The sequence below is a fragment of the Mustela nigripes genome, chromosome 14 (assembly GCF_022355385.1).
Source record: "Mustela nigripes isolate SB6536 chromosome 14, MUSNIG.SB6536, whole genome shotgun sequence".
Classification (NCBI taxonomy): domain Eukaryota; kingdom Metazoa; phylum Chordata; class Mammalia; order Carnivora; family Mustelidae; genus Mustela; species Mustela nigripes.
This window is the reverse complement of record NC_081570.1, coordinates 491204-517747: the sequence shown is the minus strand read 5'-3', so window position 1 is coordinate 517747 and position 26544 is coordinate 491204. Positions and strand designations below refer to the sequence as shown.

Below are 26544 nucleotides of genomic sequence, written 5' to 3'. Positions count from 1 at the left end.
CCAGCGACTCCGGCACCGACCGGCCGGCGCGGCGCGCGCGCGTCACTCCTGTCGACGACGGCCGCACGTCGGACGCGCCCTGGGCGACGGCGCGGCCTACGTCACTCCTGGCGACGGCGGCCGGGTTTTATGACGTGGCCCGCCAGCGCCGAGCTCGGGGCCGAGCGCGGTCCCTGTGAGGAGCTCGGGCTTCTGCCGGGCGCTCCGGGCACTGCGGCGCGCTGGCTGTGGGCTCGGCGCCCGCCCGCGAAGCCTCCCTGCCCTCGCGCCGGGGCGCTGTGGGACGGCGCGGGTGGGCCGCCGGGCCGCCGGGCCGCCGCGCCCACGCCCGCGCCCACGTCCCGACGCGCTACGTCGCCGGCGCCGCCGCGTGGCGTCATGACTTCCGGGCGCCGCGGCCGCCATATTGCTCGCGCGGAGGCGCCGCGGCCGGTGGGCGTCCCGGAGCGCCTGCGTCGCGGTCGCTGCGGCCGCCGCTATGCCGTCGTCGCCGCTGCGGGTGGCGGTGGTGTGCTCGAGCAACCAGAACCGGAGCATGGAGGCGCACAACATCCTCAGGTAGAGCGGGCCCCGCCCTGGCCCCGCGTCCTGCCCGGCCCGTGCCCGGCGGCTCCGCGCTCCCTCAGGCCGGACGCCGGGCGGGCCGCGCGCAGCGAGGAGCCCCCACGCTCGGCCGCCCGCGCGCGGTTTCGGGTTCTGAGCCCGGAGGCTCCGAGCTCCCGGGGCAGCCGCCGGGCCCGCGCGTCGGTGCCGCTGGAGCGGGCGGCCCGCCCGGGAGAGCCGGCCCCGGGCTCGCGTCGGCGAGGCGGTGGCGTCCCGCGACGGGGTGCGCCCCGCGTGGTCGCTCTCGGGCCCCGCCGCAAGCCGCACCCCGAACCCGGGCACGGCCCGCTGTGTTAACGCCGTGGGGGTGGCTCCGCGTTCGCGTCCGGGCAGCGTCCGGGGCCGCGTCCGGGGCCGACCGCCCTCCGCGCCCAGAGCCGCCAGCCGCGCGTTTCCGGGCCACACGGGGCTTCGGCTTTGCGCTTCTGGGGTCGGTGTCCGCGCTGCCGGGTCCCCGCGCTGCCGGCGGCGGGTGTGCAGGGCAGCGCGTACCCCCTCGAGGCCCGCGGGCCGTGACGCTGACCGCTGGGCTGCGGAAAGCCTCTTCCCGGCGTGTCCCCGGCGCGGGACAGCCGCGCCGCCGCCTCCGTGGCCACCTTCCCCAGTAACCTGGAGAGCTTGGGGTTCCTGCCTTCCTCCCGCCCGCGTCGCGGTGCAGGGCGGCTGCCCAGGAGCGTCCTCTCCGCTCGGCCGCCCCGCGCCGCCCGCCGTGTTCGCGGTCTCCGGCGTCCGGATGGGAGCTGTTGAGCCGGACACTTGGTTGTGGAGGTCGTTTCTGAGCAGAACCTGGACCGTCGCGGGCGGTTCTAAAGCCAGAAAGTGCTCGTATGAACTTGACAGGCCTTTCAAGTTCGGTGAGTTCAAGGGAGAGAACATGAGGTCGACGCTCCTGGGAAGTCGCTCGAGGAAATGAGCGTGAACGTTCTCCGTTAGAGGAGGGATCGGGCCGGCCCCGTGGCGCGGGTCTGGCTGGCTGCCTAACAGATGTCAGCTCAACGCCACGAAAGGGAAATTGTTTTGTTGTTTTCTTTTTAAACGGCCGGTAGTTTTGTCGTGAAACTTGCCCAAGACGATCCCTGCAGGACGACAGGTCCTTGTGCAGTTCGGAGCGCTGGTGGCCGGCGCAGCAGCGGGTCTCCTGGGGAAGCGGGGTGCGGGAGAGCCTCCGGCGGTCGCCAAGTCAGAAGTCTAGGTGTGCTTGGACCCGTTTTACTGTCTTTCAAATTTGTTTCAAAAATAGACTCCAAACGTAAGTTTAGGGTAATCTGTATTATTATTATTATTATTTTTAAAACAGTTTATTTATTTGACAGAGATCACAGGCAGGCAGAGAGAGGCATAAGCAGGCTCCCCGCTGAGCAGCGAGCCGGATGCGGGGCTGGATCCCACGACCCTGGGACCATGACCTGAGCCGAAGGCAGAAACTTAATGACTGAGCCCCCCAGGCGCCCCAGGGTAATCTATATTATTGAGCCCATGAATGTGATGTTGACTTAGACCTGAATCTTTAATTGCTAAAATACTTATATGTGGGGGATGTTTTCATCTGTTAGAAAATAGTGTTACTGGGCACCTGGGTGGCTCAGAGGGTTAAGCCTCTGCCTTCGGCTCAGGTCATAATCTCGGGGTCCTGGGATCGAGCCCCACATCGGGCTCTCTGCTCAGCGGGGAACCTGCTTCCCTCTCTCTCTGCCTGCCTCTCTGCCTACTTGTGATCTGTCTGTCAAATAAATAAATAAAATCTTAAAAAAAGAAAGAAAGAAAGAAAATAGTATTACTTGGAAGAAGATCTCTTTGCAAACAGAATACACTGAAGATGGAGGCCAGCGCAGGTCCTCGCAGGATCGGTGCGGCACCTTCTGGGTGTGTCCTGTGTGCACATACACGGAAGGAAGAGTACAGTGTTTTATCATTTCTCTTCACATAATGTTCGATTTGGGCGGTTATTTTGTTGTATTGAATTTGAATACATTTATTCATATTGAGCAATGGCAGTGGTTACAAAATTAGGACAAGTAATCCAGAGGAATTCTGTGGAGCAGTTAATTTTGTAGCCAACCCCGGGTTAGTAGACATTTTAGCTGCTTTTTATCTTTCATTCTTAAAATGTCAACATCCTTGTGCCATATAAATACATTTGCACAGTTTTCTGATTGTTTCTTTGGATGAATTCCTAGGCGTAGAATAGCTGACTCAAAAAGCAGGCATATTTTGGGGCCCCTGGGTGGCTCAGTGAGTTAAAGCCTCTGCCTTCGGCTCAGGTCATGATCTCAGGGTCCTGGGATCGAGTCCCGCATTGGGCTCTCGGCTCAGCAGGGAGCCTGCTTCCTTCTGTCTCTCTGCCTGCCTCTCTGCCTGCTTGTGATCTCTCTCTGTCAAATAAATAAATAAAATCTTTTTTTTTTTAAAGATTATTTATTTATTTATTTGACAGAAATCACAAGTAAACAGAAGTAGGCAGAGAGGCAGGCAGACAGAGGGAGAAGCAGGCTCCCTGCTGGGTAGAGAGCCTGATGTGGGGCCTGATCCCAGAACCCTGGGATCATGACCTGAGCCGAAGGCAGAGGCTTAACCCACTGAGCCACCCAGGCGCCCCATAAATAAATAAAATCTTTAAAAAAAAAAATAGTAGGCATATTTCATGTTTTCCTGTATTTTGCCAGACTACTTTCCAGAAAATAATCTATTTATACAACTCCTGTTTTCTCAGTCTGGGCATTATTTTCATTTTTTCATGCTGCTGGGGCAAAAGAGGATCTTGCCCTCCTTTAGTTTTGAAATTGCTATTAAGATAGAACGACTTCCCATGTCTTTCACTTTTCACAATTATTCATGGCTTTAGTTCTTTTTGGATTTTACAGCGTTTAAACGCATTTCTAAGAACTTGATGTGGTGGTTTTTAAAGGTACCTACAGAGGAACCGCCTGAGACCTTAAGAACGTCAGGGCCCTACAGAAGGTGTTGTGAAACAGGAAATCTGAAATAAATACTGGGAGAAACGCAGTTAAGTGAGCCCGCACAGGGGCTAGTTTTACTAGTGAGACCCTGTTTTACTTTATGTGCTATTAGCCCCATTGCACATCGTCTCTGTTTTTGGACAAGCCAAATACAAATGGTAACAGATGTTGGTTCGTATATCATATATCACGATATATCGTGTATACACACGCACAGACACCTCTCTCTCGCGCGCGTATATATCCGTGTTCCCTGGGGCGATTATTTTTGATCGTTTGAGACGTTTCAGGCACCAGCTGTGGGAGCTCTAGGGTCTGCAGGAGCGTTTTCCGCGGACGCCTCTTTCTGTTCTTTGTATGCTGTAGACCGAGAGTTCCCTTTGGAGCTGATTATTTTTTTGTTCAGAACGATCTAGATGTTAAGGGGCATGTTGATTCTTAGAAGTCCTCTTAGTCTAGCCATTCAAAACAAATGTTGTAAGACAGACTTCTGCATACTGCTGAACTGAGTTCTCGGGTCTGTTTTCAGTCTTAAGGCAGTGTGATTTAGGGAGCAGGAGCAGAGAGACTGCAAACGAAAAGCCAGGTTGAGGGTCAGTCTCTTGAACTCTCTCTGCCAGGTGCTTTCTTTTCTTTTTTTTTTCTTTTCTTTCTTTCTGTTTTTGAGATTTTATTTATTTGACAGCGAGAGAGGGAACACAAGCAGGGGGAGTGGGAGAGGGAGAAGCAGACTCCCTGCCGAGCAGGGAGCCTGATGGGGGGCTTGATCTCAGGACCCTGGGATCATGACCTGAGCCAAAGGCAGACACTTAACAGGTGAGCCGCCCAGGCGCTCCATGCCAGGTGCTTTCTTCCTGTTTTTTTTTTTTTTAAAGATTTTATTTATTTATTTGACAGACAGAGATCACAAGTAGGCAGAGAGGCAGGCAGAGAGAGAGGAGGAAGCAGGCTCCCCGCTGAGCAGAGAGCCCGATGTGGGGCTCGATCCCAGGACCCCGAGATCATGACCCGAGCCGAAGGCAGAGGCTTAACCCACTGAGCCACCCAGGTGCCCTGCCAGGTGCTTTCTTAATGCCATTTGATTACATCCTTGCAGTCCTTAGATGTCTGTGTTTAACACATGTGAAGAGGCAGTGCCCAGAACAGGAAGCCCCGCTCATGAGGGACAGTAAGGATTTGGACAAAAAGGACTCTGGTTATGATGAGTGACAGCGCTGAGACTCCAGATGGATGAAGCACGGGCTGAAGAAGGGCCCAGGGGGAGGGGAGGCAGCAGAACCCGCTAAGGCCCCACGGTTGCCCAGTTTGGGGTGGGGCCCTCAGATCATCACCAGAGCATGTGGGCTCCCCGCCACACCGGAACTGGGGCAAAATTGAACGTTCTCTCCCAGATGGGACCAAGTCTGGGGCTGCCTGTGGTGGTGTCGCAGGAGCACCCCTGTTCATGGTGCGAAACTTCCTCCCTGATCTTGGACCCATTTCCAGAAATCTCTTGCCTTTACCAGGGGGAGGGTAGTCAGCTGCGCTCTGCAGCCTCTCTGCCTACCTCTTCTGGTATTTTGGTTCTGGACCCTTGAAAAAAATAAACTGGGGACTGTTTAGGAAGGTGGAAGGGTTAGAAATCGTGACTTTCAAAGAAAGGCAGGGAATGCAGAAAAAGGTGTCTACAGAGGAACCCATTTGCCTTCCTAGGCTTTAAGGGACTGCATTGTTTTCTTTTTTTTAATCTTCAGGAGGCAGAGCTAACGTGAGGAGGATGGTTGGAGAAAAGGCAGTTTTCGTGTAAACATGGGTTCAGAACTGGGTAGACCCAGTAGGTAACCGCTCCCACAGCTAAAACCTTCTCCTGCATCTCCAGTCTTTTACAGATGAGAACGGGGAGAGCCCGGAGCAGGGAAGATAGCTCAGCAGTTTCACCCGTGTTAGTGACACATCCTTGCTTGGGGCCACGGGGGGTTAGGGCAGGAAAGCAGCACACTCGTGGTGGGTTGTTGCTGGACCCTCCCAAGTGCCAGATCTCAAGGGCCTGCTCTGCTGTGCCTGGGTGGGTGGGTGGGGGGACACTGGACAGACTGGCAGCAACCAGCAGAGCAGGGTGGCCAGCAAAAAGCCAAGGTTGAGGAAGAGCAGCCGGGGAAGGAGGGACATGTGAGCGGGGGTGCCGATAGGCCCTGAACGTGAGGTGCACTTGTCACCGCGGGACACCAGGATCTCAGGCCTCGCTGCTCCGCTTTGTTGTTGACCTTGTGGGAGGGTAACACGGTGTGAACCCTGGGAAATGTTTACTGAGACGCGCTTATAGCGCACATTTAGCGGGCGAGGACCTGGGTTTTGCCGGGGCGCTCATCTTGCGGGCGCCAGGCGGTGCGGCTGCAGGCGAGCAGTCAGCTGGCCCGTGGGCATGAGGTCATCACGGGCTAGACGTCGGGCTGATAGCAGCGGGTGACCGTGCCTGTAGGGAAGGTGACCTGGGACTGGGAGCGCGTCGTGCCCTACTTAGAGTCAGAGTGTGCCTGCTGAAGGTTGGCCGTGGCTCTAGGATTCCAGTCTTGGCCAAAGAAATGCTTGAAATTGATGAACAATCTCGCTGTGGAAAACAAACGTCGCGTAGCCCGTGCTGTTAATCTGGTGTTTGCTTGCGGTCCTCGGGGTTCGTTTGAACATCATCATTTTACGGGTAGCCATAGGGATAGCAGTGGAAATCGTTGTCTTTCCCAAAACTTGACCTTCTCTGTGATAGGTTCTTTATGATGGATCTGTTGGCATCTGTGACGACGTTGAGCCTTTAGGTTGTCGGGAATTTTTTTTAGCGTCACTGCTTTATGTAAGACCGGTGTCGCACTACATGTTGTCGCACAGCGCAAGATGGGCCGCTCTGCCGGCTGCATCAGCTTCGAAGAAACAGCACTTCTGTTGCTAATTAGCCTCTTTGCCACTTGGGAACATTCTGTTGGGGGAAGAACAAACCACTTCATTTTTATTTTTGAATACACTTGACTGCCGTTTCAGAAAGTCGCGGAGAGAAGTGACAGCGAGCCCGGACTGTTTCTCATGGTGGGGGGAGGCCGCCTTCATTCTGAGTCCCACCTGTCCGTTTGCAGCTCCGCAGTCCCCCCTCGGAAGCCTGGTTAGGCTAGGTGGGGTGTGGGGCTGGGTTATCTTTGGGACGATCTGCTGTTACGGATGTGGATAGACTAAAAGCGGAGACTCCTCCATCTGGACAGCTAATGCAAGCCTCAGACCCTCCTGTGACAAGACGCGTAGAAGAGAGGTGGGCCTGTCAGGTGCCATCACCCGGCTGTTCCGTCTCGGGTCGCTCCAGCGGGAGGGGGGATGTGAGTCCCTGCACCAGGGGCTCTCCCGTCTGGAGCCTCCCGGGAGCCCTGTGGGTAGCTTTCCGGTGGCCTGTCTCCCCTACCCCGGCCTGAAGCACTGCGGGGCCCCATCCAGGGTCTGCATCTTGGGGTGTGTGCTGTGAAAGGCTCTGAGGTGCTCTGTCCCGTTGCCCACTTCCCCACGAGCGGGCGCTGCTCCTGCCCCCTGGCTTCCTCCATCGCTGTCTTCTCGCTGTCCTGTGTGCTGGGTGTTTTCCCTGCTTTGTTGTACCCCCGCCTGCCGGCCCCCAAATGTCGAAGGAGAGAGCGTTGGATCTGTTTTGTTCATATTGTATCCCGGCACGCAGTAAGCCCCAGGAAACGTCGCTGAATCAAAATGGGATGGCAAGTCTGCCACAGTGACGGTGGTGGTGGTTTTTAGGTTTTGAAGCGTGAGTCCTGTCCTTGGGGGTCTTACTTCTGCGGGTTTCATAGTGCACCCCTCCTTTCCCTCGCCTGCTGGAGAGGCTGTGCCTTGACATACAGGTGTTGGGTGTGTGAATGGGTGAGCGCCCTCAAAGTAAACCCACTCCTGCACACAAGGGAAGTGGTCGGTGGTGTCGGCTTACCAGGGTCCGGGACACTTGTGCCACTTCTGGGCACCGGCTTTTCCATGTGTGTCCATGAGGCGCACAGAAAACTCCACGGAGACCTGAGGGTCGGCTTCAGGGGGTTATGCTGCCCGTAGTTAGTCTCAGCAGTAAGTCCTCTTCGCCCCTCAGCGACGGGTGGCTTCCACATTTCAGCAGCCGGTAAGCTGCTGGCGCAGTGGACGCATGGCTCTGGGACACTTTGGGGAGAACGGCTTGGAGCCTGAAACGCAAGCTGCTTGTTCCGGGCAGTTCTCAACCGTGCGGTGACGTGTTGGCTCACGGCTCTGTGTTCTCCTCGGTGCCCGTGACCGCAGCTGACCCGAGGGGTTATTAGTGGCGACGCCCGGGAGGTCAGGTGACGTTTGCTGCGGCGCAGGGCCTCACTCACGGGCTTCCCCAGGCTTGTCAGGAGACGCATTCGGTCCGTCCCTTCCCAGGGACTCCAGGTTACTGGAGTCGGCACAGCTTGGGAGCTGTTTGTTCTTGAGCCTCGTGGCCGATGTGACGATGGAAGAGACTGTGGGGAGGCGCCCGTGGGCCTGGCACCCCTGGGCCCTGAGTTCTGGATTCCTGGCGAGCCCCGGCCTACAGGATGTCGGCGGCCCGACACGTGGCGCTCCCTGTGTGGTGCGTGCGGTCAAGTCTGTGGGAGAGTCGTAGGAGTCACACACGAGGGGGTCCTGGGAGCCTGAACCCTGCAAGGCGGTCCGGGCGGCGGTCCGCTACACTCCGGAGGAGCTTCCCTCACTGCGCGCGTCCGTGGGGCCTCCGATGGCCAGAGAGGGTCTGGGGGGATGCGGTGAGCAGCTGTGGTGCTCTCGGCCACCCTGTAGTGGCGCCGGCAACCCTTTGTCTTCTGTCTCAATCGGTTTCATCCAGTTTTGGTGTAACATGCTGTAGAATTTTTTTTAAAGACTCTCTTTCTTAGAGGGCCCTGCGTGCATGTGAGTGGGGGTTGGTGCCGAGGGAGAGAGGATGTCGTGCCAGCTCCCCGCAGAGCGCAGATCCCGATGCAGGCCTGGGTCCCACGGCCCCAAGACATGACCTGAGCCGACACCAAGAGTCAGACGCTCAACCATGCGACCACTCGGATGCCCCAGTGTGCTATAGGATTTTTTAAAAAAGATTTATTTATTTATTTGGCAGAGAGAGAGACCATGAGAGAGAGGCACAAGCAGGGGAAGCGGGAGAGGGAGACGCAGGCGCCCCATCCCAGGACGCTGCGGTCATGACCTGAGCTGAAGGCAGATGCCCAGCGACTGAGCACCCAGGTGCCCTTATGCTGCTACAGGATTTTTAAAAATTTGTGAATAAAATGCTGAAAGTTTAGAATTTAAAAACATGTCTGTAGGATCAGCAGTTACTCATTCTGTCCATTTTCCATTCTGTATTCCTTGGCTTTAGAATTTTGTGTCTTAATCCAACTGTGATTTTGTTCTCTTTTTGTGTGTTTCAGCAAACGGGGATTCAGCGTCCGGTCCTTCGGAACAGGAACACACGTGAAGCTCCCAGGACCAGCACCCGACAAGCCAAATGTTTATGATTTCAAAACTACATATGATCAGATGTACAATGATCTCCTTAGGAAGGACAAAGAACTGTATCCCAGTGGGTCGCCCTTTTAAAAACCCCGCATGCTTGTCTCTGGCAGGTGTCCTCTGGCGTGGGTGTCGCTCTGGCCTCCAGTCTAGGGCTGTCTGTGATGCAGGTACCTAGCGGCTGCCTCGGGGTATGGTGCGGAGTCACACGGCACATGCGGTGTGCAGGGGGACGCGTGGGGCCTGCCGAAGCAGACGTGGAGCCCATGTTGACAAGGTCGAGGGCGGGTTCTGGTGTAACGTTGGCCAGGGCAGCAGAGGCGAGGAAGGCAGGAGCCACAGAGCGGAGTGGATTTGCCCGCTGCAGGGCTGCCCGCTGCTCCGCTCCGCAGGCGGGTGTGCGTACGCACACGGGAGCACAGTGTGCGCTCGACCCGGGTAGGCAGGCAGCCTCGCTCCTCTCTGCCATGTCTGCTACCAAAGGAAGCATTTTAGAAGCACATAACTTGAGAGAACTTCATTTCAGGAAGAGGCAGAACAGACTGGATCTGCTAGTTAAGACGCATGTGAAAGGAAGGTTTGTTTTATTATTATTGCTCATGTTGGGAGACAGCACGCACACAGTGAGGGGGGCAGGAGGAGGAGGAGAGGGAATCCCAAGCAGACTCCGCACTGGGTGCCGAGCCCAGTGAGGGGCTCAGTCTCAAAACCCTGAGATCACGACCCAAGGCCAAACCCAAGAGTCAGATGCTTAACCAACTGAGCCCCCCCAGCACCCCATGAAAGGTGTTTTTCATTATGAACGTGGCGTCAGGCTGTGTAGTGGTTAAGACCATTGCTGCCTGGCCTTTGCCCGGGGCACTTCATGATCACGTGTACTAGAGAACTTCTGGGCCTGCCTTGGTACAATACGGGCTCTCCGGTTCTCGGGATGGAACCCAGACATACACCAGGTGAAAGGAACATAGGCACCAGAGAGAAAAGTCTGTTCTCATGTTGGTGCTCTTGTAATTTTTAATAAATTACAGATGTTTTCTGTAAATCTGTACATTACTTAGCACGGAGTGTGGCCCCAAAGGTCACGCTAGCAAAATGTAAAACTGGACCCAGACAGTTGCTCCGTCTGGCTCAGTGCTCACCGCCCTCGGCTACAGTGAGAAAGCTGTCGGGCGCTGAGGCAGAGTGCCGTCGTGGGCATGTGGGGCTGTCTGGGAGGCGGGAGTGCAGGACTCGTGGTGCAGCTGACCCGAGGTCCTTCTGGGAAGTCCTGGGTGCCCCCCCTTTCTCATAAGCGGCAGAGCCTGCACCGGGGAGAAGACCCTGTGCATCCCCGGTGGGCTGCGTCCTGGTCTCCGTGTCACAGTGCCTGGTGCGCTGCTCACGCCCTTGGGCCGGGGGCGGGCTCTGGCTTACCCCGAGGCCCAGAAAGGCTGTTCGCCCTGAAATTCTCTTTTGTGTTGAGAGCAGCCCCTGAGCCTCGAGAAGTGAGCACTAGCCGCCTTATCCTAGAGACACCGTGACCGTACCTCCAGGTTTTCTGTGTGTGAACTCTCCACGTGTCGTGAAGCTTCCCTCGAGACCACGTCTGTATTTGAAGGTTTCCAGCCAACGCCATTCATTTTTAAGCTCTTGTACTCAGAGAAACCAAAACAGAAAATAACGTGCATACTTCCTTAATTATTACAGATGAGGCCTCTGCATTGGAGCTGACCATGGTTGCTCTGTTTCTAGGAGTGGGCAGCACTTTACCATGTTTTAAGAGGACGGGAACGAGAGGGATTTGGAGTAGGAGGGTTGGTGTGCGCGTCTTAGCAGTTCTGAATGAAGGAGCAGGACCAGCTGCTCCGAATTCAGAATCTCCCTGTGGGTTGTCTTCGTGCAGATGCACGGTCTCCCCATAGAGCATCCCGTCCAGGAGGCATCCGCACACGTGTGCCTTTGCTGCATCATGGGAAAGGTGTGGTGGTTGGGGGTCATGGCTGTTTCCACGGTCACCAGCAGTATTTGCCTCCTGAGACCCTGCGTAGGAAGGTCACCTTCACGGACCGCCCCTTTTGAGTGCCCCTCACGAGGCTCTGGAAGAGAGATACCTTTGTCAGCTTATTGACTTCACTTGGGTGGGATTTCTGTCTTCTAGGAAGGGTGCCAAGTACATCCCTGGACCAGTAAAGAAGGGGCATCTGCTCCCGGGGACGGGGGACGGGTTGGTGTGCACACTGGCAGGACCCTGGGTTTGGGGGCACAGGCCTTCCCCGTATGAACGCAACAGGGAGGGAGGCAGCGGTGTTCAGCTGTGTGTTGAGGGTCCCACACCTGGTTTGGGAGGTGCTCTGAGGACAGGAGGGGACTGCCTGACTACTGATGGGGGTGGGGGAGGGGCTGCTGTTTGGGTCGCTTCGGCATCGGCATCCGATACAAGAAGTGGAGGAAGCACCAGAAGCCAGGTCTGTCACCGCAAATACTGGGGCTTCTGGGGAAGCGATGGTTTTAGGATGTAAACCGTGGATGAGACAGGACATTCAGCAAGTTGCTCAAGGGCGAGCGTGACGTCACAGGAGGAAAGTGGTACCTGACTGGCAGAGCCGGGAGGTGAGGTGGAGTGGCTGGGGGCTGGGCTCCCCTATGTGTGCGTGCACAGGGCGCTGGGGGCTCAATGCAGGACCCTGACGTTGAGCTCTCAGTACGTCTTGGCCCACGGTCCTGTTAGTGCGGAAGCTCCTTATTTCTGAAGCTCTGGCTGTTTGTAGGTGGTTTTCCCTGTGGCTCTCCATCTGTGGGCAGGGTGGCCCCAGGGGGTGGAGGGCCAGGCACTGGTCCTCAGTCCCTGCAGGACCTGCCCCTGGGAGCACGCGGAGGCCAGGGACGCAAGTTGGGACAGAAACCTCGTTAAACTAACTCTCAACTAGTTAGTGAGGCTAGACTGGGCTGGTTACCAGTTCCCTGTGGGGATTATCTGCCGGTAATACTGGGAATCCCTGTTGGCCTGACCCTCTGCAGACCACCAGAAACGTCCGCTTTCTCGCTAGTGAGGGTCCCAGAAGAGCGCTGTTGGGAGAGAGTGCACGTGGCCGGCGAAGTGCGGCCGGTGGGCGCTGCTGTGCCTCAGGGTTGAGCAGCCATCGCCACGGCAGATTTTAGCACATTTTCAAATCTCATTTAAATTTAATTAGTTAACATAGTGGATCATTAGTCTCAGAGGTGAAATCCAGTGGTTCTTCGCCTGCCGCCACACCCAGGGCTCGTTCTATCACGTGCCCCTCTTCGTGCCTGTTCCCCCGCGCCCCCTTCTGTGCCTGGGGGCTCCTCGCCTTTCCTGCATGCAGGGCCCTGGAGTGGGTTCGCCCAGCGTGTTTGAGGCTCACCCGTGTGCTGGCGAGGGCCAGGCTGTCTTACTTTTTAATGTGATTTATTTTAACCTTCCTTTTTTCTTTCTTTGCCTTGGAGTTATTTTGAATACGGAGCAGCCTTAACCGTGCCCTGTGGGCTGGAGCAGAGTGGTGGAGCTGGGTGCAGGCTCCAGCAGACCGGGCTCCCCTTGCTGAGGGAGTGGGGTCTGCAGCTGAACCCTCAGCCCGCCTGGACAGTCTCGCTGAAACGAGACCACAGTTCCTTCGCATCTGAAGGGCCCGTCGGGGACCGCACTCCCAGGATCGCTGGGCCCCATTGGGGGTCTCCACGGGGAGGGCTGCCATGCCTTTGTGAGGTGTTCTGGGGAGCCCGTTTGAAACCTTGCAGTAGATCATCGCTGTGAGAACTACAAAATCACTAAAAATCATTTGTCTTAAACAGTAACTGTGTAAATAATAGTGGCATTTTTAATACGAGAAGAGACAGTTGCTCCTAAACCCCGATGGGAAACCCAAGTAGAACGAACACTTTCCGGGATCCTGGCTTTGTGCACAGTCGGGAGACACTGGCTTTGAGCCTGTATCCAGCACGTTTTTCTAATTTTTCCTCCATCTTGTGTACTCACCTTAGGTGTTTGGCTTTTTTTTTTTTTTTTTTTTTTAAGATTTTATTTATTTATTTGACAGAGATCACAAGCAGGCAGAGAGAGAGGGGAAGGGAAGCAGACTCCCCGCTGAGCAGAGAGCCCGCGGGGCTCGATCCCAGGACTCTGGGATCATGACCTGAGCTGAAGGCAGAGGCTTTAACCCACTGAGCCAGCCAGGCGCCCGTGGGTTCGGTTTTTTTTTTTTTCTTTTTTGTTTTTCAAAGATTTTATTTATTTATTTGACAGACAGAGATCACAAGTAGGCAGAGAGGCAGGCAGAGAGAGAGGGGGAAGCAGGCTCCCTGCTGAGCAGAGAGCCCGATATGGGGCTCGATCCCAGGACCCTGGGATCATGACCTGAGCCGAAAGCAGAGGCTTTAACCCACTGAGCCACCCAGGCGCCCCGTGGGTTCGGTTTTTTCGGCCACACTCTCACTGTCCTCCTCCGGCTGCGCTGTCTTTGAGGTTTCGGGCAGCCGTGTGCACTTGGCCCGGGTGACACGAGGCCTGGTAGCAGAGCCGTCTGATGACCCGGCACCATCCTGTAAACGTCTCTTCTTGTGATTTCCTTAACGCTGTTTTTCTAGCTTACCTGACTCCTGGAACACTGTGTGGTGTAGACAGACTCTCTCAGTGTGAGGCTGGTGTAACCAGTGAGTTTCGGGGCGCCAGTGGGCTGTCTGGTCTAGGTTTTGGAGAGTCAGTCACACTTGGATCTTTGCCTGCGGGGGCGCCCCTCCCCCCAGTGTTGTTTAAGGGTCCGCTGTATGTGACCCAGGTCTTCAGGGTGCTGTTTTTCTTGTGTTGGGGTAAAAGCTAAAAATAAAAATGAATTCTGAGATTGCTGGGTCCCCACAGTCTCCTGACCTCTGTCCTGAGTCCGAGGCCAGTGGACACAAGCTCAGAGTTCTGTCCTCCCCGAGGTCCTGTTGTTCTGCAGTAGGGCCACTGGTCTTTTCCTTTTGTTCAGGCCCGCCTGGGCCCCTGTTTCAAGCTCAGCGGGCCGTCACCCACTGTGCTCGGCGGGGGTGGAAGGAGCTGCCAGGGCCGCTGGTCCCATCATGGGAACGTTCCCGGAGCTCAAGGCGGTGCTCTCCTCCCTGCCCCCAGCGGGCTCCCGAGCTGGAGGGGCTTGGCCCCGCCCCTTGCCTCGCTGTATGGGACCTTCCCTCACTGCACGCTGGTTGGCAGCTATGTTTTTAAGTAGTTTTTGAAAACAGTGTTTATTTAACAGAGTGTGTTCCTAACTAAACACTGATTTCTAGAGAAACTCTGATCTAGTTTTGCTGATTTTTAAGCTTTCAGGTTTTAGGAAAGCACTTGTGCTTAAAATACAAATCATGACCTTACACTACTCCAGAGAGGCAGAAGAGCCACCATCACGTCTCCTCTAGGGAGAGGCCAGACGTTGGACACAGACGGTTGGCTGGTGGCTGCCAGGGGTCACTTGCGCGTCTGGGCGTAACAGAGCCACGCTGACCTCACCCACGGCTTCCGGAGCTCGCCCAGGGCCGGGAACAGACGTGGTGTTCCCAGCCCACGGCAGGTGAGATGCTGACGCCAGGTGTGTTGGGAGAGGGTTACGTCACGTAGGTCACACCTGTGGTTTCCCATGGCCTAATAACCCCACGGATGGCGGGAGGAGGACTCTAGACCGGAAGGTCTCCTCGCCCCCAGGCCTCGCCGCGGGGCAGCAGTTAGGTTGGGGGCCGGGGCTCTGGAGCTGGCGTGGAAATTTCCTCCAGGGGTTCCCAGCGTCTTGTTAGTGCAGCCTCCCTGCTTTGCAGAAACCGCTTTGATTTCCAAAATGAACTAACTTTTAATATAAGGAAGTTCCAGCTCAAAAGCTTTTTGTGTGGTGGTTCTCAGAGTGTGGTCTAGGAGTCCGGCTGTCCCCACAGCCCTTCCAGAAGATCCCGGCCTCGGAGCTGTCTGCCTTTCTCACTCGGCCGAAGTGTGCCAAGGGCTCTGTCAGAGGCTCCCGCCCACTGCGTCCCAGTCCTGCCTCTGATGGCTGGTGGGCCGCCATTGTGTTCTTGTGAAGCCCAGCGACAGCGACAGCCCAGGGTGGCCCCCGACCCGCCCACTCCCTGCAGCCCGGGGCTTGGCCTCTCCAGCTGTCCTCCGGCGCCTCTCAGGACAGGGAGGAAGGGGGATGGGCAGAGCTGCCGGGTCCCGCTGGCCACTGTGAGGCCTGTGGAGACCAGATGTGCGCGGTGTGGGGAGGCCACTGGGCGCACTCGAGCCTCACCGTTGGCTGACGTAAGAGCAGCCGTAAGAAACCTCTTGCTTCCACACTCTGGTGCTTCACCCTGAGAGCGCGCCTGAGGGGTGTCTCCTGGATCCGAGCAGGTGAGGAGTGGCCCGGTCTTCCTGCGTGCGCCCCTTTACTTGGCTTCTCCGAGATTCACACGTGCGGTCTCCTTGGGCCTTTCTCCCCTGAATCTAAACTTGGAGTTGCTGCGGCCTGTGGCAGGGAGTAGGCCCCAGATGGTGGAAATCACGGGAGCTGTCATGACCTCGGAGGGGTGGGTCGAGGGGCGGGTGGGAGTGCGCCCTCTTCCCCGGCCCTGACCCAGGAGGACGTGCGGGAGGCGAAGACTGGGTTGAGCAGGAGGTGTGGGCCTGAGTCCCGGCGGCCCTTACGACAGGCACAGCTCGCCCACCAGCCTGGGGGGCAGAGTGTGACTGAGGGCACCCCAAACGGAGACGCTTTTCCAGGTGTGTCCACCTTGGAACAGACTCCTGCGTTTGGGGGTGTGGGCATGACATCAGGGCGTCGTCCTGCCCATGCTGTGTCGTCAGCAGATGCCCTCGGACCCTCTGTCCAGGAGGGGCTCCCAGTGGGTGTGTGACCCCTGAAACAAGGAGCGTGAGGGACACACGTTCGGAAAAGTGGGAGAGAACTGTCCTCAGCACCTTCAGGGTGGCCTGGTTCCTGCCCTGGCCCCAGAGCCCATCTGAGCCACATGCTCTTCCTCGACGGCAGCGGCTCCTGTCCCAGCCTCGCTCGGGGCGCACTGGGCATCGCATTACCCCAAGAGTAAAGTTTTGAGGTCTTTATGATGAAAAGCCGCTGCCAGTTCCTGGTTCACGCAGTTCTGGGTGCGCTCCAGTTGGAAGACACTTAGGGACGCCCTTCTCTCCCGTGGCCTCTGCTCAGCTCGGGTTTCTGCTGCCGGTGAACCTCGCCGACCGCTCTGCCCTGGCCATGGCTGTTTTCCCTGCGGCCTGTTCTTGGAGGCCTGTGGCTCTGGCTGCTCCGGCTGGTCCCTGTGAAGAGTGCTGCGGGGGGCGGGGGGGCGGTTTTACAGGGACCGTTGGCCCCTTGGATGGGCTCCTCACCCTCCCCGTGAGCCAGACAGTTGGTTGTGCAAAATGCGTTGTTGGGACAGCGTGGGAGCCGATCTCTGGGGGCGGGCGGGCAGCCCGGGCTTTGTCTGGTTACTGTGCCCTGGTCCTGCTTTTGGTTTGCCTCTCTTTTCTTTCTTAATGTTCTTTCATGGTGAGACAGCTCTGTTTCTCTAAACCACTCAGGTGGTTAGAGTTTCAGTGGGGAGCGAGGTCTGTTTTATTTGTTCCCTTGTGCCGTGTTGCCGCCACGCGGGCGTCTGCGGCGTCGCAGACCATTCCCAGCCCGCAGAATGCTGCCTTCTGGTGGCAGACGGTGTCCAGCGCGGCCGTCCGGCACGTCCGCCCGGCACGTCCGTCCCCTGCTGCTGGGCTCAGCCTTCTTCCCCACGGGAGGCTGGGGATGTTGTCCAGTCTTGAACCATTTATGTAGAAAAGACATGGAGTTGCAGACTAAGTCGTAATTTTAAAGCTTTTTCTTTAAAAAGTTAAAAATTAAGATCACCTTCACTAAAATTATTCATCTTCAGTGTCAGCTTTTTGTTTTGAGGTTAAAATTTTGATAAAATTAAACATCTGGGGGTGGGTGTGTGTGTCTTTGAAACAAAGACCAAGGGGGTGCCCGGCTGGCTCCGTGGGCAGAGCTTGTGACTCTCGAGCTCAGGGTTGAGACTGCGAGCCCCACGTTGGGCATAGAGCTGCTTCAAACACACGCACACACAAGGACTAAAAATAATTCCCCCAAGTTACTTGAAGTGTTTTTGTGAACGTTCTCTCAAATTTAAATGAATGCAGTGTTTTTCCTGGTTTGGACAAGTGGTCGTCCGCTAGTTGTATTATTTAAGTCTCCTACAACGTACTGGACAGGGCACTGTGCTGACCCTTGTCGCCTGTTCACATCAGGCCGACGTTCAGGGGCCAGGAATGAGACCCTCGCTCTCACTAAAGCTGGGGGAGCCTTAGAGGAGGTCCTGAACTTTGACCTCACTGCCCCCACCTCCTGGTGTCCCCCAGCATGAAGGGTCCTCCAGCCAGTACTTTCAAACCCCATTCAGAGGTGGGTGTTTCCTTTGAAGAAGTGCGGTGGCCTCACCCTCCCACCACTGCTGATGGTCGGTGCAGGGGTCGGAGGGGGGCGGCCGTGTTGCGCGAGGGGCAGTTGGCCTCGCGGGGGGGGGGGGGGGAGACAGCCCCTCCCAGAAACGTCTGTTCCAAGCAGCACAGCTCGCCAAGTGCCGGGTCAGGCAGATCAGCGTCTTCCCACGTCCAGCCCACCACCCCACAACCCCGCCAGGACTGGAACTGACCCCGGCGAGGCAGGGGGGCGGGTGTCCGCAGCGGCTCTGGGCGATGCTGTGCCCTGGGAGCTGCGGCTGAGGCTGGGGCTGCTGTCCCTGGCGTGCGCAGCGTGATTACAAACGCAAATGTTTTCTTCCCGGCACGTTCTCTGCGATTCCAGCCCCGTGGAAGCGACTTTGCTGCTACTGTGTGACTCTACGTGGTCGTGGGCGCCTCTGCCTCTGCGGGCCTGCTCTTGGCCCCTGCTGCCTGCGGGCCGCGCCTCCCAGGCCCGGGTCCCCACTGGGAGCGTTCACACCGCGCGGCGCAGGTGGGGGGCTGGGGGGCTCTGGGCCCCGCACTCTGAATGTGCTAACGCAGGGCCTGTTTTCCCAGCGCTCTTTATATTCTCACGTAAGTAACACTTGTCCCTAAAAATGGCGCTGTCGGCCTTTCCTGGCAGGCTCTCGGGGCCTGTGTCCTCCGGGAGGTGCCGAGTATGCAATTCGGCGGTTCCCCGAGTTCACGCGTGCGTCTGCAGGATCCAGTGCGGTCCTCGCTGTTCTGTCGGGGGCCGTGGCCGTCTGACTAACAGGAAATGGCCCTGAAAGGTCTGCGTGGAGGCAGGCAGGTGCCTGTCCGGCTTCCTCCGGAGGCCGCTGCCTGTGGCTCTTGGGGTTGTGTTTTAAAAGAGGCCTTCAGTGAAACCCCGGAGCTTTTGTTCTAACAGATTCTCCGTGACACGGGGCTTTGGTGGGGGCGGAGGGGGGAGGCACATGGCATCTGGCCCTGCGTGTGGGGCCTGGCACCACTTTACGGTGTGGCCCCCAGCAGACTGTCCGGCCCCGCTCTGTGGGCCGGGGGTCAGGGAGGGCACCAGCCCATGTGTCCGCTGAATGCATGGGCTCTGGGGCTGCCCCATTCACGCCTCATTGCTGATCTGAAGTGAAGGCAGAAGTGTTGCCACTATATAACCCTGAGATTTGAACTAAATACTTGAATCATTCCTGAGATGGGGTGGGGAGACCCAGTTCCCTGGAGGGGGGCTCCTTGGACACCTGCCCCGCCCCTCACGTGTTGCACACTCCAGAGGGAGGCCCAGGGGGCAGGAGGGGGTGTAGAAGGGAAGGCTCCTGTGCCCAGCAGAAGGGAAGGCTCCTGACTCGGGGCTCAGATTTCCGAGGCCGGGGAGTTGCGCTTCATTACGGCTTTGGGAATGGGAGATTGCCCTGGGCTTCCTGAGCGCACAGCCTGCTTACCTGGATGCTGTGTTTTGTCCTTGAGCCTTTGGGGGGCTGTCAGACACTCCAGTTTCTCCTGGGGTGCGGCCCTCTTCCTCGGCATCGCGCACCCCACAGCTGTGTCCTGCAGCAGTGGCGGCGGGGACCTGGCCCACAGGGCGGGCGGCTGGCGCTTGGGCATTTCTGAGCTGAACTGCCCTTGGATCCCCCCCCCCCCCCCCGGAGGGCTCTTGGGTCCTGCGTAAGAGTTCTCGTCTTGTGTCTGTGCTTCCGGAGGTCAAACTAGATTATAGGGAATTGAGAAGACGAACCGGCCTCTGGGTGTGGCCCACTCTTGGGGAGCCTCAGCCACAGGGATTTGGGTCACATCCAGAGCCAGAAAGTGGAAGGACCTGAATTAGGCATGGCAGCGTTTGGGGACAGTAGGTGTTGGTACCCAGCCTGCATGTCCTTGGGGCGGTTTGCCCCGCATCTCGGAGGTAGACGCCATCTGCACGGGACACGTGAGCCGCATCTGGTCCAGCCAGGGCCGCGTGCGGCTGCCAGCAGCGTGTTGACCACGCGGCGGGTGTACAGGGAACCCAGGCCCCACCCCAAGATGAAGCTCTGGGGTCCCCTGGCTGCAGAGCGGGAAGACTTGGGGCCTGTGCCCCTGCCCCGATCTGTGGGCGCTGTGAGGATCTTGGTCCCAAAGCTCCTTTAGTGCCCAGGTACCACCTCGCTGGGAGCCTGTCTCCGGCTACGGTTGTTTCTGCTTAGGGACCCTACTTCTGCCCTCAGTGTCCCAAGCCTGTCTCCCCCAGGTTGGTCTTGTGTTCGGCTGGGGACACTTGTGAGGAAATGAGACTTGACCTGTGCTCACCTGTCCTTGGCAAGAGCCTCTGTCTGGCCAGCCCGGGCAGAGGCCCCGGGAGGGGGAGGAGTGCGGGGCGGGGGTGCGGCAGCAGATCCCTGCCTCGTGGCTCAGGGGGGATGGGGGGCTCCGGTGGTGAACCCCTGGCCTTGGGAGAGCGAGCCTCTGGTCCATCATTTGGGCTTCTGTCGACGCCTTTCCCTCGCTCGGAAATGGCTCGTCGGTTCTTGTGCCTTGTTCCTCAGCTCAGGCCTCTGTCTTCCCTGCATCCTTCGTGGAAATGTCTCCGCTTTGAGCCCGGGCTCTGCCGGTGGCAGGCTCCACGGCCCAGGCCCTGTGCTGCCGGCCCCTGGCTGGGAAGAGGCTGCCTTGCGCTGAGGGCCTTTCTCTGGGGCCCCAGCGTCCGTGTCCACCAGATGCGACGTGGCTTTAAAGATGAAAACGTCTGGCTAAGCCTCTGTGTCTTGGGCTGAGGAGAATATCAGGGTTGAAGTTAAACCTGGTGTTGGCACAGTTGCCCTGAATCCGAACTAGAGCCGCGTGCCTCGGCTGTCAGGGTTAGAGCAGCTCTGCGGGAGGACAGATGTGCAGGGTCCCGGAAGGGCGGCTTTTTGAAGCACCCGCTAGCCTGGCCTCTGGGCCCCGGGCCCCCGGCTGTGCCGGCAAGGCCGCCCGCAGGCCCGAGGCCCCATCCGTCTCCACTGCTCGGGACTTGGGTTTCCCATTTGCATTCCAGTTTTGCAGAGAATACAGGTTGCCTGTGGCTACTGGTGTCCTGCCTGGTTCCCGCTTCTCTCAAGATGCCCGCATGTCTGCCCGGGGTGCATTCGGGCCCACACGCTGGCACTTAGGTGACCGTCCTTAAGGAGTGCGCGCTCACTGGTGGTCTGAGTTGAGACCCCAGAGTGTTTCAAGATGGTCTCTCCACGCCTCCTCGGTGTGACACAGCACCAGGTCCCTGCCGGGGCCCTCCCACCCTCCAAGCGCCCCTGAGCTGTGCCGGCCTCACTGCTGGGCAGGGGGTCAGGCGGACGGGCTCACAGGCCGCCTTCACCGGTTACAGCGGAGAGCCGTGAAGACGCGCCTTCTGAAGGCCAGGAGCTGGGAGAGGGCGACGCGAGCTCGAGCCTTGGGCCACAGAGCTCAGCATGGCCGGGGGCGGGGGGCCTCACCCCGAGGCGTGCAGGAGTCAGAGTGCGGGACCGTGGCTTCGTCCCCATCCCCTCGACCTTCTGGAACTATCTCGGGGTTCGTGTGGAGGCTGAAGCTTCACTAGGAGCGCCTCCCCAATCATTCCCAGGGCACTTTCAGTCGGTGCTGGGGAGAGGGAGTGCCTGCCTGCATGCCACGTCTTTGCCCCCAACCATGTAGGAACCCAGTTTTCCAGGCCAGTCAAGGGAGCCCCTTTCTCGGGAGGCTGTGGCCTGCCACTGAGTCTCGGGCCTGCTGCTCTGCTTCTGGGAGTCGGCGGGCCATTCGCCAAACACGGGCAGCCAGGCCAGGGGCTGGTCCGGGCCTGTGTGTGGTGGGGCATCTCCCTGCCCTCCGCTGACCTTGACATCCTGTCCCTGTCCTCGCGTGGTTCCTGGGGGAGCTCCGGGGCCCTGTGACTGGGAGCAGCTGGTGGGTTTGTGGGTTCATGGGCAAGGGCTCCCGGCTTGTGCACTTCCTGCCCAGCCCGCCCCGGGCCTCGCCTCACTGCTGTTGGCCAGGATGTAGCCCAGAAGGGCCGCTGCCACTGCTTTCCTCATCCACTGCGGGGGGCTGGGGTGTGATCCCTGAGCCAGACATCTTTTCTTTCAGGACGTGAACCCCAGTTTCGTTTGTTTCTCTTCCATATAAATCACGGAGGCTTAAGTAAGGGAGGGGCGGTTTTGCGAGCCTCCGGGGTGCTGCTGTGGGGTGCCTAGTGGCCGGCCGGCCCTTCTGGCCTCACCAAGAGCCGCACCACGCCCCTGGGGACACTGGTGCTCGTGGTCTTCCTCTGGCCGGCAGGGGCGCGCTGTCCCGCCTGCCCCGGCCGCCTCTGTCCCCTCTGCGGCCACACAGGGCTTGCCCTACGCCGTCTCTTCACGCTGGACTCTGACGTGGCGCACAGGAAGGACGAGCGCTCCACGCTCCACAGCCTGTGCGTGGCTCACAGCCGCCCCGGGTGCAGCTGTGGGGGGGCGGGCTGGACCCCGGGGATGGACAGTGGATGGGACACAAAAGCACCTCCTGGCTGACAGTGACATGCCTCTTCAGCTTAGAACTCTTGCACGGACTGCTGGGGACGTTCTGGAAGCGCCCCCCGCTCTCTGGACAGGCAGGAAATGTATTCTGAGTGATGGGAGGTTGAGTAAGTTGTCATAATCGAACATCTGGGGAAACCATCAAACGTGTCCCTCAGAAGTTCTCAGGTAGCGTACTTCTCTTAAATAGAATTAACGAGATGCTTATCCCTAGTTGTCAGGAACTCCCTTTAGGGCCTTTGTCCCTGTCTCTTGAGGGTGGTGAACCCTACCCCGGGGCCCTGAATATAGACCTGGTCACTGGGCTTGTGGGGGATGGGCCGCACACCTGCTGCACGGCCCGTGTGTGTCCCCTTAGCTCTGAGGGACTCCGGGCGCTGGAGGCTCTGGGCCGCTCACTATTTCCAGTTAACCTGGGGCTTCTCCCCCCTTCTTGCGGCTGAAGTTGCCTTTCTTGGTGGTTTCCAGATGTTTCTGGTACTGCTGTAACTGAGCCAGACTTGGGGGGATTGGCTTTGTCTTTGCTGAAGAGCTTGTGCTCTGTGCGTGGTCACTAAGTCGCTCGAGGATGAGTCAGAGCCGCAGGCTGAGGAAAGGCGAGGAAGCGTGCAGACAGCAGCCCTCTGCCTCCCAGAAGGGGCTGCTGGGAAGGCTGCAGCCTGTCTGCGGGGCTTAAGGCAGGTGCCTCCCCGCCCGCCTCGTCTCCTGTGAGTCCCAGAGGACAGCCCATTCCCCAGAACGGCCTCAACCTCTCCGTTGCTTCAGTGCACCTGCCGGGGTGGGGGGCAGCTGGGCTGGTGCACGCTGGCGCCGAGCTGGACGGGGTGGGGGCTGGCGCGTCCCGCACTTGAGAAGTCTTTCCAAAGTCCCTTGACTCCAGCACTTAGCTACACGCAGAACGGCATCTTACATATGTTGGACAGAAATAAGAGGATCAAGCCGCGGCCGGAAAGGTTCCAGAACTGCAGAGACCTGTTCGATCTGATCCTCACGTGTGAAGAGAGAGTGTACGATCAGGTGGTGGAAGGTAAGGCCTCAGACCGCTTGTGCCCCACGTGCCTGGGCCACTGCTTCGCCCGTCACGGCCTCGGCGGCTGCCCTGAGCAGCACACACAGAGGCTTCCAGGGCTGGCGAAGGCGGGCAGGGCCCTCATGAGGACGCCCCCGCCTGCCTGGCCCGCCTGAGGATGGAGGTCGGGGGAGGGGGGAGCGCGGCCCTCTGCCGGTCATGTCCACCCGTGCAAGACCACCTGCGTGTTGTCTGAGCACGCGGTGCAGGTTTTAGGGTCTTGGGACACACGGAGGGCGCATGCGGAGCGAGGGAGCCAGACTGGGGGTCTGGCCCTCATTAGTGAACGCACTGTTGGGTGCTCCAGCCCGGGGCAGTCTGGCTGCTCGTGGGAAGGCGGCTGGTGCGTTGGGCTTGACGGTCCCCAGGTCTCCTTGAATCACCCCCACCAGGCTTGGAGGCGCTCAGGCCTGGCTGACCACCCCTGGGCCAGGGACAGGTAGAGCGGGTGCCCTGGTCCTGTGGCCTCTGACCGCTGTGCTCTGTTCCCGGCAGATCTGAATTCCAGAGAGCAGGAGACCTGCCAGCCGGTGCACGTCATCAACGTGGACATCCAGGACAACCACGAAGAGGCCACCCTGGGGGCGTTCCTCATCTGTGAGCTGTGCCAGTGTGTGAGTGTCCGGCTCTGCTCTGGCCCAGAACCAGGCCCAGGCCTGACCGGGGGTCCCTGGGAGCAGTCTGTGCTGGAGAGACATACCAGGACCACCTCCTCCTGACACACAGGTTTTACCAGGAAAGGGGCTGTCACGCGACTCAGCTCATGTTCATGTCGGGTTATTTTCAGGTGTCCAAAGCCAGGTCAGTGCCGATGTGCCTGCCGGTTTGCCCATCGGCCGCGCAGGTTTCACTTAAGAACTTTCTGCTTGTTGCGCAGTTGGTGGGAGCTCAGTGCCTGGCCATGTCCATGCCAAGAGCTCCTGCCAGGACTCCGATCGGGTCCAGCAGAGCCCAGGGCCCCCAGAGCTTCCTGGATGCGGTCCTGTCCTCCTCTTCACCCTCGGGACCTGCCGGTCCTTGGCCTTCCCGGAGTGGCCCTGGGCATCCTCCCTTGGGTGGAAAATCATAGGGGCTTTGTCGCTGCTGCTATGCGGCTGTGCCCAGAGCAAACATTTTCTCTCTTTTTTTTTTTTTTTTTTAAGATTTATTTATTTATTTATTTGACAGAGAGTGAGACAGAGATCACAAGTAGGCAGAGAGGCAGGCAGAGATGGGGGGGGGAAGCAGGCTCCCCGCTGAGCAGAGAGCCCAATGCGGGGCTCGATCCCAAGACCCTGAGATCATGACCTGAGCCGAAGGCAGAGGCTTCACCCTCTGAGCCACCCAGGCGCCCACAAAATATTTTCTCTTAAATGTGACGAAAGAATGTACCCAAGGAGAGAGCCATACGCCTTGCCCTGTGTTCTGCCTGTGAGATCTGATTTAAGTCAGCCGGCTCTGACAGAAAAGCGAGGGAAACAAGTGGCTTATCCAGAAGTTCAGAGACCCGCGGGCCTGGACTGGTTTGCCACGGGAGGGACCTGGGTCCTCCTCTCCTGGTGCTTTCCACACAGCTTCTTTTTTTTTTTTTTTTTTTTTTTTTAAAGATTTTATTTATTTATTTGACAGAGAGAGATCACAAGTAGGCAGAGAGAGAGAGAGGAGGAAGCAGGCTCCCTGCTGAGCAGAGAGCCCGATGCGGGACTCGATCCCAGGACCCTGAGATCATGACCTGAGCCGAAGGCAGAGAGGCTTTAATCCACGGAGACACCCAGGCACCCTCCACACAGCTTCTGTTCCCAAGATCCCTCAGGGCCCAGCATAGCTGCTGAAGCTCCAGCACTTGTGCCCATGTTCTGGCCATTACGCACGAGAAAGGGCTGAAGAGGAGCACATGTCCCAGAAGTTGCACATGTGACTTCTATTTGGGTCACCCTGACGAGAAACGAGTCCCAGAGGGGCTGCTTGTCACTTCAGACAGGCACTGCTTATAGGCCAAGACTTAGGCCAGCCCACGCCAGCCCTGAGTCAGCCTGGAGCCGGCCACTGGCTGCAGAGCTCCTCGAGGGCCGTGGTTCTCCACCAGGGACACCTGACCACATCCGCACACCTTTGTGGGTCTCACAACTTGGAGGCGACGTGAGGGGCGGCTGGTGCGTGGAGGCTACGGCGGGGCGTGCCTTTGAGCAAGTGGCTGCGCCTCTGCCCGGCGGGGGCGGGAGGCCTGTGCGCTCCCGCGGTTTGTGTCCTGGTGCCCCGGGCCTCCCTTCCCTGGTGGGGCTGCGGCTGCAGTAGGCCCAGGGCAGGGGTGCCTGGGAAGGAGTGCGCGGGGCCGGGTGAGGGGCGGCTCGGTGGGCGCCGGGGGCGGGCGTGGGGCCGGGGCTCAGGGCGGCCCGCCTGCTCTCCCCAGATTCAGCACACGGAGGACATGGAGAACGAGATCGACGAGCTGCTCCAGGAGTTCGAGGAGAAAAGCGGCAGAGCCTTCCTGCACACGGTCTGCTTCTACTGACCGCTGGCCCGCGCCCGCCCGCCCTCCCGGAGCCATCTTTCTGAGCTGCCTTTTGTCAATACCTGTCCTTCCTGATACTCGATCTTACCTTCAGGTGCTCTGCCGGCCGGCGGCAGTGGTGCCCACGGACTGTGCGTAGGAAACGCAGAGACGCAAATGCGCGATTCAGAACAATCACGTTTTTTCTTTCCCACGTGTACTTACCGGTGGGATGTTGATTATAAAGGTTTTTTTTCTTTACCCAAAACAGTAAACAACGGTTTCCAGTACATCCCCCCCTGCGTTTGTGGCTCTCGTGGTTCCTGCCCTTCCACCCCCAAACTTGCTGGAATGTACAAATAACCCGAATAAAGCCATGGGCTCTGTCTTGCTGGGAAAGAACTTGCAGTTGTCCAATAAATCAGCGTTGCTGGCCGTCTTTGCTTTGTCCGGAGTCCCCGGCTGGCCTGCTCCTGCCGGCCTGGCACACGTCCCTCTGGAGGGATCTCTGGGCCTGACCCTGCAGCTCAGACTGCTTCTGAGGTTGGGGGGGCGGGCACGGGGTATGGGGGCACTGCCTGCGGGGCAGCCAACTTCGCAGCAGGATCCTGCGGTCCTGCTGCCCACGGGGACTACTGGAAGAATGGAGCCCTTCTCCCGTGGCACCTTCTGGGGCTGAGATCAGTTGTCCCCCACGTGGCCTTACTGCCCCACAACCCCTCTTGACCCATAGCTTGTGGGAAACCTCAGGTCCCCGTGGGGAAGTGTTGGGGACTCCCGCATAGGCAATGCTGGCCTGGGGCTGTGCGTGATGGCTTGGCTCAGGGGCTCCTCCCAGGATCCCAGGATCATGGGGCAGCTTGCAGAGAGCCATGGACACTGGCCTGGACTTCCAGGCTGCCCAGTCCCGGTGCCTGGTGCTGACCCCTGAGAGAAGATGGTGCTGAGGCTGGCTTCGCCCCCACTTCGGGGCGTCCTTTGGTCTTTGCTGG

General features: G+C 58.5%; 1 protein-coding gene across 1 annotated transcript; it reads left to right on the top strand.

Moving 5' to 3' along the window:
• The first annotated feature begins 390 nt into the window (after nt 1-390).
• SSU72 (SSU72 homolog, RNA polymerase II CTD phosphatase) lies at nt 391-25954 on the top strand. The gene is made up of 5 exons (XM_059374771.1): nt 391-558; nt 8984-9127; nt 22901-23040; nt 23578-23696; nt 25472-25954. Exons 1-5 carry the CDS (start codon nt 479-481, stop codon nt 25571-25573), a joined length of 585 nt encoding a protein of 194 aa, XP_059230754.1. The 5' UTR covers nt 391-478; the 3' UTR covers nt 25574-25954.
• Nucleotides 25955-26544: the final 590 nt, after the last annotated feature.

What these genes read in the sequence shown, in the direction of transcription:
- SSU72 (XM_059374771.1), top strand. Translation starts at nt 479, where the DNA reads ATGCCGTCGTCGCCGCTGCGGGTGGCGGTGGTGTGCTCGAGCAACCAG. An exon ending in CTTAGGAAGGACAAAGAACT is followed by an intron (nt 9,128 to 22,900) that starts GTATCCCAGTGG and finishes TCCAGCACTTAG; the next exon opens with CTACACGCAGAACGGCATCT. An exon ending in TCTGTGAGCTGTGCCAGTGT is followed by an intron (nt 23,697 to 25,471) that starts GTGAGTGTCCGG and finishes TGCTCTCCCCAG; the next exon opens with ATTCAGCACACGGAGGACAT.